Source organism: Sinocyclocheilus rhinocerous, unplaced genomic scaffold (genome assembly GCF_001515625.1).
Source record: "Sinocyclocheilus rhinocerous isolate Xijiao unplaced genomic scaffold, SAMN03320098_v1.1 scaffold1686, whole genome shotgun sequence".
Classification (NCBI taxonomy): domain Eukaryota; kingdom Metazoa; phylum Chordata; class Actinopteri; order Cypriniformes; family Cyprinidae; genus Sinocyclocheilus; species Sinocyclocheilus rhinocerous.
The window spans coordinates 327,891-338,651 of NW_015658988.1; the positions used below are offsets into that span (position 1 = coordinate 327,891).

The 10,761-nt window shown below is 35.6% G+C and overlaps 1 protein-coding gene across 1 annotated transcript in view; it reads left to right on the forward strand.

Moving 5' to 3' along the window:
• LOC107723071 (cholecystokinin) overlaps window positions 1–1,868 on the forward strand; it is a 2,413-nt gene extending 545 nt beyond the window's left edge. Inside the window, exons 2-3 of the mRNA XM_016531575.1 lie at window positions 423–650; window positions 1,424–1,868. Coding sequence (XP_016387061.1) covers window positions 425–650; window positions 1,424–1,554 — 357 coding nt within the window. The 5' untranslated portion in view covers window positions 423–424 and the 3' untranslated portion in view covers window positions 1,555–1,868. The remainder of the gene's footprint in view (window positions 1–422; window positions 651–1,423) is intronic.
• The last annotated feature ends 8,893 nt before the right edge of the window (window positions 1,869–10,761 follow it).

Genomic DNA, 10,761 nt, shown 5'->3' on the forward strand with positions numbered 1-10,761 from the left:
CTCTTTGGCAAATGGGTTTTATCTGAAACTGGTGAAATAAACAGAAAAACCCATAGTTGAGATCTACCAGTGTTACACATTGCACCCCAATTAGTTTGTATATCTGGTGTTTAATTCAAACATATTTACACCTTTTCTCTGTGACTGTGCTGAATTTCGTGTCTTGAACGGAGGCAGGGAAGTCTCAGTCCTCTTTCTTTTAGCAATCTTTTTTATTTATTTTAATGGAGGATCTTTTAATGGAATTTAACTTTTTAATATTTTTATGTTTGATGTAAAATCAGGTAAAAATCTGTTCACTAGACATACATGAATTTTAGATCCTTTTTTTACTCATTAAGGTGTATTATGCAAAAGCTCAAATTAATAGGATTTTAATGAAGCAATATTAAAACTCTAACATGTGTGTGTGTTTATTTCAGCCATGAACGCTGGGATCTGTGTGTGTGTGCTGCTGGCTGCCCTCTCCACCAGCAGTTGCCTTTCTCTCCCCACACACTCAGAAGATCTCGGGCCCGTAGCGGAACACACACGCCACACCCGTGCAGCGCCCTCCAGTGGACAACTCAGCCTGCTGTCCAAAGCAGAGGATGATCAAGAACCCCGCAGCAGCTTGACTGAACTACTGGCCAGAATCATCTCCACCAAAGGTGGAATTCTCCTTTCAAATGACTATTTTATATTTACTGAACTTTAATAAATTGTCCCTAATGCATATTATGTTATACCCTTTAGAAACTATGATCATGCCATTTCAATAGCATTTCAATCGCATTAACTTTGGTCAACTAGAGTTATATTTTCCTATTTGAGATTTCTGTTGAACCTCTCACTGTAAAAAATGATTGTGATTTTAACAGTAAAAGACTGTAAAAATGCTACAGTAAAAACCTGTTAACTGGTTAACAGTAAGTTTCCATACTATATTCGGTGAATAAATGTAATTACATTTAATGTAATTTTACAGTAAAATACTGTTAAAAATACGGTTTTTGGAAGTGAAAAAGAAAAAGTAATTGTATAATTTACAGTAACAAACTGTAAATTGACACTCCCAGAATTCCCTGCACGACACTCCATATTTGATGTTTTTTTGTTGAAATAACATGTTTTTTCTTAGTTTTTTTCTTATCAGCTGTGTACATTAGGGTTTAATCTTACATATAATGTTGTTAAATTAATGTTTATTGCATTATTTCAGAATCATGTGTGTCACCATGATGGGGTTTAGTGTTTGTGTGAACGACACTGTGCACCTTCTATATATAAGTATTGCCCTCAACAGGAATTACATAATAATAGTATAATAAATAATACTTCTACTAATGATTTATTTCTAGATTTATATATAAATAGATAGCAATTTCCAAAGGTTCCTGTGCTTAAATAAATAACTTAATATGTCTTTGTGCATTTCATGCAGGTACATATCGCAGAAGCCCCTCTCCAAATAGCAGGTCCATGGGCAACAATCACAGAATAAAGGACAGAGATTACTTGGGATGGATGGATTTTGGCCGACGGAGCGCAGAGGAGTATGAATACTCCTCATAAGATCTTTACAACAAATCATGTTAATCAACCTGATTATCCAATCGTCTGTACAGAGTCACCCATTTTAATGTCAATCAAATTACAGTCTGAGAGCTCGGTCTGATGTAAATTTGTTTGTACAATGGAGATAATGCAATATATAAATATATGTGTCCATCTATATATATTTATTTTGCAGAAAACGAGTGAGAATGTAGTCTCAACTGCTTTTATTCTCATAACTCATGTATATATGATTTTATCCTCACTTTAGACATATCACAGATGTCTGCGAATAAATCATTGCCTTAGCTCACTCATCCGAAGTCTCATGGCTATCGTAACTCATTGTGCACTTGAAATGCAGAAAGAAAAATCGTGTGGCATAGAAATATGCAAGTTTGACCAGTATAATGTGCATTTTGGACCATTAAACAACACTAACAAATTACAAAACAGAAAAAAAACTGAAAACTGGTAGATTAAGAAAAACTAAATCAACAGGCCTTTTAGCTTTTCTTAGCATTTAGCTTTGATTTATTATCTTAGCTGAATCCACCACAGCTCAGCGAAGCCATTTGTGTGGTGTTGCGGGACCAAGCTAACTGATTACACTTAATGATCTTATTATGAAAGCTTTCTCTTATTGGCCCCCCCGAAGCTCAACGGCTAGCATTACAGCACTAGCGCCACGAGTAGCCTTCAAATCCAATTCTCTTCCATTGCCTGAGGGACAGATTAGAGTTCAGGCAATAACACTCGATTCTGCTGTGAGAACATGGTGAGAGACGGAGAGAGAAACACATGCAGACGGTTAGCCAGGGAGACGACGCTCCATGGTTTATTGCGCAAAACACTTGAGTTAGCACATAATGGATGAATCGTAGGCTGATGATTGCGAGCGAATGAAGGGCTACACCAAACAAAAAGAGCCATTATGCCACAGGTGTGCCTTAGTGAAAGAGATTTAATTCTGTTAGACGATATAAAGTGAACCAATAAATGCACGCTTACACACACAGTGCCAAACATGAAAAGGTTTGCAACCAGGGCAATTAAATGTGTTCTAGCAATGTAGATACATTGTCTGAGCCAACTAGCCAATTCCCTTATTCCCCCCTTCTTCACACATAGACAAATGCATCTTTGAAGTGTTTTTCACTGACGGATAGTAAAGAGTTTGGTTTTGCTTTATTGAGCACAGGTAAGACAACTTCAAGTCCTATAATGCTATAATCCTTTGTTTAGCGACTAGACTGGCACTAATGACACTTGTACCCAAATTTCCTGGATTATATAACAACTCATTAGTCATAACTAAGGAAATACCTGACATAATGAACTTACAATTCACTTACTCTTTTGAGACATTACTTAATTTAATTTAATGAATTATGATGACTGGCACGATGGATTATGATGACTGTATGCAATCAACTGACATATTATTTGGCGGAAATGGAGGTTTATTACTTAGTGTTTAGGAGCTTGTTCAAATCCCTGATCTAAAGTATGAGCAATAATAATGTTGAATAGTTTGTCTCAACAAGCACTGCTGAATAATAATTAATATATAATATTTTAGATGCTGTCAGTATGTTTATAATCTATGTTTTATGCTAGAATCCACATGACTGAATGCTAGGACTAGACAGTCTAGTTTCCAGTCCTGCTCCAACACACCTGACTGTAATTATCAAGTGTTGCTGAATATCTTAATTAGCTGGTTTAGGTGTGCTTGACTGGGTTGGAGCTGAACTTTGCAGGAAGGCAGATCTCCAGGGACAGGATTGGGCATCCCTGGTCTAGCAGGTCTTGCATGGCTACGTATGACAACTGTGGTCTCCCAGTGGTTCACATCAGTGGAGCAGATCTGGAGCTTTGGCCTGAACTTAGCCTTTTCTTCTGCAGTGGGTTTAGAGTCGGCTACTGATGAAAAAAAAGACAAACTATTATTATTATTATCTTTTTTAATATCTGTGGGAAACATGTCTATGGTTGTTCCAATCTCTTAGATAAAGTTCTTACCTTGGAGCTCAGAAAACCAGGTCTGGAGCTTCTTCTTCTTGAAGTCAGCCTTTTCTTCTTTAATTGGTTTAGAGTCGGATACTCCTAAAAAAAAAAAAAAAAGAAATGATTAAAGGGATAGTTCACCCAAAAATGAAAATTCTGAAAAACACAAATTAAGATATTTTGAACGCATTCTGAGAGCTCTCTGACCCTCCCATAGACAGCAATGATATTACCACGATCAATGCACAGAAACATAGCAAGGAGATCGGTAAAACAGTCCATGCAACATCAGGGGTTCAACCGTAATTTTACGAAGCTACGAGAATACTTTTTGTGCGCAAAGAAAACAAAAATAACGACTTTATTCAACAATTCATCTCCTCCGAGTCACCCTGTAGAGCCATTTTGGAGAGTAACGAAACTTGGAAATTTGGAATTTGAATGAAAACAACGTATCCACATGGTGAAGCTGACATAGAACAGCATACGCTGTTTATGTTCAGTGGATACTCTCCAAAATGGTGCTATAGGGTGACGCGGAGTAGAAGAATTGTTGAATAAAGTCATTATTTTTGTTTTCTTTGTGCTGCGGCCAGCGGATCCGACAAAGGAGTGGCAACCACATGTAACGACCCCAGGCTTCGTCCACGGTGAAAGCCGATCCGGCGATCCACAGCACTAATTTTAATCATTTAATCTTTTTTTATTTTCAGGTGTATCCGACTCTAATCCAACTAAAGAAGAAAAGGCTGACTTCAAGAAGAAGAAGCTCCTTACTTAACTTTTTCCTTACTCCTTACTTTACAAAGTTCTTACTTTGGGGGTCTGGAAACCTGGAGCTTAGTCTTGAACTTCGCCTTCTCTTTCTTAGTCAGTTTAGAGTTGGCTACTGGTGAAATAATAAAAAAGACAATTAGTGGCAATAATCTACTGTCTTACATGTAACCACATATTCAAGATTCAGAGAAAACAGTCTTGTTAGTTGTGGCGCTGGTTGAAATTCTTACCTTTAATTTCAGTAAACCAGATCTTGAGCTTTTTCGTAAACTTCTCCTTCTCTTCCTCAGTCGATTTAAAGTTGGCTACTGGTGAAACAATAAAAAAGTCATTTGTACAATTCTCAACCATTTTTCCGAATATCTGAGGAAAACATCTGTCCCTCTCAGCGTCTATGGTGGCTGCAGCCTTTGGCTAAAGGTCTTACCTTGGAGATCAGGAAACCAGATCTGGAGCTTTGTCCTGAACTCAGTCTTCTCTAACTCAGTGGTTTTAAACTTGGTTACTGGTGAAAATAATAATAATAATACCAGTAAAAAGGAAATCGGTGCATGGAAATCCCATATTGATCAACCATTATATCTTGGGTGAATGTGTGTCCTACTTTGCTGATGTTCTTACTTGATGTTCATATTAAAGTTTAAGAGAACTGTATCTGTTGCATCCCTGGGTAATGTTCTTACCTTTAATTTCAGGAAACCAGGTCTGGAGGTTCCTCCTAAACTCAGCCTTCTCTACGTCAGTAGGTTTAGAGTTGTCTACTGCTGAAAAAAAAAAAATGTGACCATTATTCCGAATATCCTGAATAAATGTGTGTCCCACATTGTCAGGTGGCATGGTCATTAAGGGAAAATTGGTGGCAATAATGTACTACCTCAATTATTTATTTTAATATGTGTTGATGTCATGTGCATTAAGAGAGTGAGTATGGGTATAGAGTTGGCTACAGGTAAAGTAAAAAAAAAAAAAATCTGTAACTGAAAATTCCATATTGATCAACTATTATTCCAATACCTTTGCTGATGTTCTTGCCTTGGAAGTCAGGAAACAAGACCTGGAGCTTTTTATCAAACTCAGCCTTCTCGTCGCCTCCTGGTTTAGAGTCAGCTACAGGTGAAGTACAAATATCATTGTTTGACAATTAGTGACACTAATTTACTGCCTAACATGTTGTGTATGTAACCGCATATTCATGCTTAAGAGAAAACTATTTATTGTGGCCCTGGATGAAGTTCGTACCTTGGAATTCAGGAAACCAGACCTGGAGCTTTGTCATGAACTGAACCTTCTCTTCCTCAGGTGGTTTAGAGTCCGCTACTGGTCAAAGAAAGAAGAAAAAAACATTAAGACAAAATTTTAATTTATTTCCTGAATTATTTATTTCATTGTTATGACGTTATTGGTGTAACCAAATAAGAGTAAAAAAAAAAAAAAATGATGCAAAACTTAAAGAATCTGTGATTCTGTGAATTTGTGATGGTTGTCATGACCTTTCCTGAAAGTCTTACCTTGAAGGTCATGAAACCAGGTCTGGAGCTGTTTTCCAAACTCAGCCTTCTCTTCTGCACATGGCTTAGTGTTGGCTATTGGCAGAAATGATAAAATAAGAAATCTTAGAGACAGTTCCTTAAGATAACTGCCTAAATCAGGTACTTTAATGTGTAACAAGTTATTGAAGATTATTGGGGTCCAATCAGTATTCTAAATATTAATATTAACTAAATCAATATATACGGACACAGTGGTCTAAACATTATTTGGACAATTTTGGACTAAAACACCACATTTAAAAAAAAAAATTGTATAATGTATTTGCGTTAGATATAAATATATAAAAAAGCTGGCATCTGTTTCTGAACCTAGATTCATTTTTTAAACTACTGGTGTCTATGATGTTTTTGATGGATATGTGAAGTCAGTCCTACTCCCATGTTGTGTTTTGCTACCCAGTATATTTACTGTGCACTGTATGACAATGTTTGAAAATAACCTCACCTTGCAGGTTTGGAAACCAGACCTGACACTTCTCGCTGAACTCACCATTCCCTTTAGCTGAAGGTTTTAATAAAAGGGCTAATGTAATGAAAACAAAAATGTATTACCCATTTAAATGGTGCAACTTCAAGAGTCCTTCTTTACTGTATAAATAAAATGTCCTTTAAAATGTTGTCAAATGTCCACACATGTTCCATAATTACTTATTTTGGTGCACTTACCATGAAAATTTGGAAACCAGTTATCCAGTCTCTCTTGAAACAGAGAACGGTTCCTTTCAACATCCCTTGCAATTTTAACCATTGCTGGAATAAACAGTAATCACCGTGAGCGTATTAGACTTTCCACTCTTTCTACACACAGTCTATTAGCTCTCGATCAACTCCTCACACACTACACAGAATTAGAGTTTTCCACCACTGTTATACTAAGGTGTGTTTCCATGACATCATAATGTCTACGAACATTCTAAAAAAATAGCCAACATTCCTCACAACTGTTCATGGACATCTTCACTCATTATAACTATTAAAAAAGCCTAGGAATGTTCAAAAAGACATTGCATTAGGTCTGCTTGTTTTTATTTTTGTGTTGGATCAATAAATGTTCATTTTAACTTGCCAACCTCCCTTACCAAAAAGTAGTATACTTCAAGTTTATTTTAGTAAGTATACTTAAATAAAGTTCAAGTATATTTTTAAGTATACTTTATGTAGTAAGTATACAAATATCAGTGTACTAGCAGTATACTTGTAAGTGTACTATTTCAATACTCCTTGGGACTAAATTGGCCCACTTTCTAGTATATAAAAGTATACTTTAAGTATAACAGTAGTAAACTTTGAGTACACAACTAGTTTACATCAAAATGTTTAGTTTGTACTGCAACTATACTAAAAGTGAACTTATAGGTATACTGATAGTTTACAAATTAAATACTTGTAGTAGCATTTTAGTACACTTTGAAGTATAGTCTCAGTAAACTACTAGTTTAGTAGTTTTATACTACAAGTATACTCGTAAGTTTTCTTTAAGTGAACTTTACATCATACTTTAAGTATACTACTATGTCCCTATTTAGGTTTGTCTATATTTTGTTATATGAATATCTGAACATACAAAACATCAAAAGAACAGGGTATCTGCTTGTAAACAAAAAAATGTTATTCTAGCTTCATGCATTCTTTTTTAAACACTTGAATGTGGATGTGTACTAGCGCCCCCTACAGTATAACAATGAAAACACACAATTATAGCAAAAATATATTTAGAAGTTTAAGTCAAGTATACTTGAATGTCATTTTAAGTATATTTCTGAGAAGTACATAAAGCCCATTTCTAAGAAGTGCATAAAAAGTAGACTAAAAGTATACTTTCCTATTTTTTAGTTTAAAAGAAGTATACTAATAGCACACTTGAATAAACGTATTTTTCGTAAGGGCTGTGTTGTAATTTTTTTTAATAATACTTTTGTAAGTATTAATATACTTATAATACTTTCTTAATGTTAGGAAAGTGGCTGTTTATTTTCAAATATGCCTCAGTAGAGGACGATTTCTTTGTTTAGTTCATTTCACTGTGGATTCTAATCTTTTACAGACTTTTACAATATGACAGTTTTGCAGGAACATGCAATGTGTTAATTCGAACTTTTATTAGATAAGCTATTTTCACATGGAATTTGACTGGACTGCTATCTACAATATTTAATGACAATATTTTTAAAATAAGGTCAATTTTCAGTTTATACATGCACAAGGCATCATGATGAGAAATATGTTAAATCATATTAATCATGTTTAATTTCAATGGACACAAACACAGAAGTTTGTTAGCTCATATTGCATGAACTAATGAGAACATCACTTTTGTTAGCCATATTGTGCATTGCAAGTAAGTAATGTGCACCATCTTTGTACATCTTATATATGTATTTTATATAGTAAATCTAAATATAATGCTGTAATCAGCATTTTAACGATTTTTCACGGCAGCTGTAATAGTAAAAATATTGCAAAAGTCTTCAAAACAGTTCCACATTAATACTTATTTCATATGCAAAGATGTCACCCAATCATAAGCAGTGGGTATTTACAAGTCTTAAAAGAGACCTGAACATTTAAACAGTTGAAACAGTTGAAATCAGATGACTGTCATTTTATTTCTAAATTATGACAGTAAATGATGTAAAAATCCTACATGAACATTATAGGTGCACCTCAGGAAAGATAAAATAGAAAAAAAAATGCAGTTCATTACCCCTTTAAACATAGCTTGTAGTGTAATTAGCTATTTTCTAAGAAACAGTTTTTGAGTTTAACATAATCCTCTTTCCCACAATACTAAACATTTTGGATGTTTTCCTTAACTGATTTTCAACCAGTTATTTAGATATAGACTTTCTCAACAACTTGCCCAAGTCTTCCCTATTTATCCAGTTCTTGAGATATTATGGCAATGATGCAATATTTGGAAAGTTGGTTTTGCAACAAAATGTTTTTACTAAATATTATCTCATTTAAATGCAGTGTGGATCACGGAACCTCAAATGGCTACCATGATAATAAAGCTCATTTATATACTAAATCATACTGAATCTCAGGCGATTACTGTATAAATATTGTATTCTGTGTTGCATGTAAGTGAAAGTTAAAAATATTCAAATGAACCAAACATTGCCTAACTTTGTCTGTATTTTTGCTTGATATTCTTTGCATTTTTCCTGCTCAACAAACAGAACACCCGTGAATCTGCTTGTAGTGTCACTCCCGTTCTGCCGTGGTTGTGTTCCAGTCTATTTTTGAGCCATAATTTTGAAATCTTCTTCAATGTAAAAACAACTACAACAAAACAGTTAGTCATCTTAAGATAACTACAAGTATTATGTGTTTAAATGTCAAAATAATATTGTATCTAACACTAGAGTTGTGTGGGCTAGGAATACGTTAAGATGCTGTGACATCACAAACATGTTGCATTGTGGTATACTGTATGGAGCTGCCTGAAGTGAACATACGAGTAGACTCATTCCCTTGATCAAAATCGGTGGCTTGAGGATATTTTCATACAACCTTTCCTCATCCGCTTGATAAAGTGGAATGCACTTCTGAATGGAGGTGGGGATTGGTGTTTAGGTAAGTTTGCATGTAGCTATATTTCTCAAAGCAATGTGGAACACACCCCTTGTCTCTCACTTTGAAAGTAAATTCGGACCTCACAGTTGCTGTATACGGTGTAAAAGGCAACCTGTATGAGGCAATCCCAATTTTCCAATTCATTTTTAGTGGGCTACCATTTGTGCTTCCATGCTTCCAGCTCCACTCTGTTTCACCTGTGTGTACACACGACTTGCCATCCCCTGTATTAAGCTTTTAAACTCCTTTTGCTGTCCTTGTGTAACATAACAGTCATGATAAATACAAGGACGATGATGCATGCTTTATTGAAGAAATTTACTGAAGAAAAGTACATTGAAGAAAAGTAAACAAATACAAAACATAAACAGAACAAAAGTCTGAGGAACTGCTTTAATTCTTTGCAGCATAGATCGACAAGATGCTGGAAACTTTCCTCAGAGACATGGAAGTAGCCATCACAAGATGACTGTGGTTATGAAGGAATGGACATGGTCAGCAGCAGTACTCAGGTATAGGCTGTGGTGTTTAAAAGATGCTCAATTGGTACTAAGGGCTCCAAAGTGTGCCAAGAAAATATCCCCACAAGCATTACACCACCAACAGCAGCCTGAACCGTTGATACAAGGCAGGATGGATCCATGCTTTTATGTTGTTTACACCAAATTCTGAGCCTACCATCCGAAAATTGCAGCAGAAATTGAGACTCGTCAGACCAGGCAACCGTTTTCCAGTGGCACCTGGTGTGGTATAATGCTGCTGTAGCCCATCTGCATCAAGGTTTGATGTGTTGTGCATTGAGAGATGCTCTTTTGTATACCTTGGTTGCAGTGGCGAGAGGTGACTTTTTTAACCGGGTATGCTGAGTGATAAGACACAAGCATACGCAAAACAAAGGGAACAATATGATGTTTGTTATTATAAAAGTTTTATATAGCCCACGTTTTTTAAATTTTTTTAATTTACCGCTTAGGCAATAGCGTTGACAATAACGTAGCCTATATCTTCAACATACGTTGTCTATGACCAAAAATGTAAGAAGATATGTTTTCAGTGGACTTTTAAAATTTGCTTTGCTTGAGAAAATAAAAATATACAGATAGTGTTTTTTTCTTTTGATTTAGTCATGGTTTAGCATCAAACACAATGTGTTTTTCGGCAATCCAGATCTGACAGCAACAGCACATTTTTCCGCTTGGGCGAGCGCTTCGCGAACTGCTTATGCCGAGTTCACACTGCACGGTTTTAGCCCGATTTTTCACTCGCCGACAGGTTTTGCGAAATCGCCGACAAATGCCCGACATCGGAG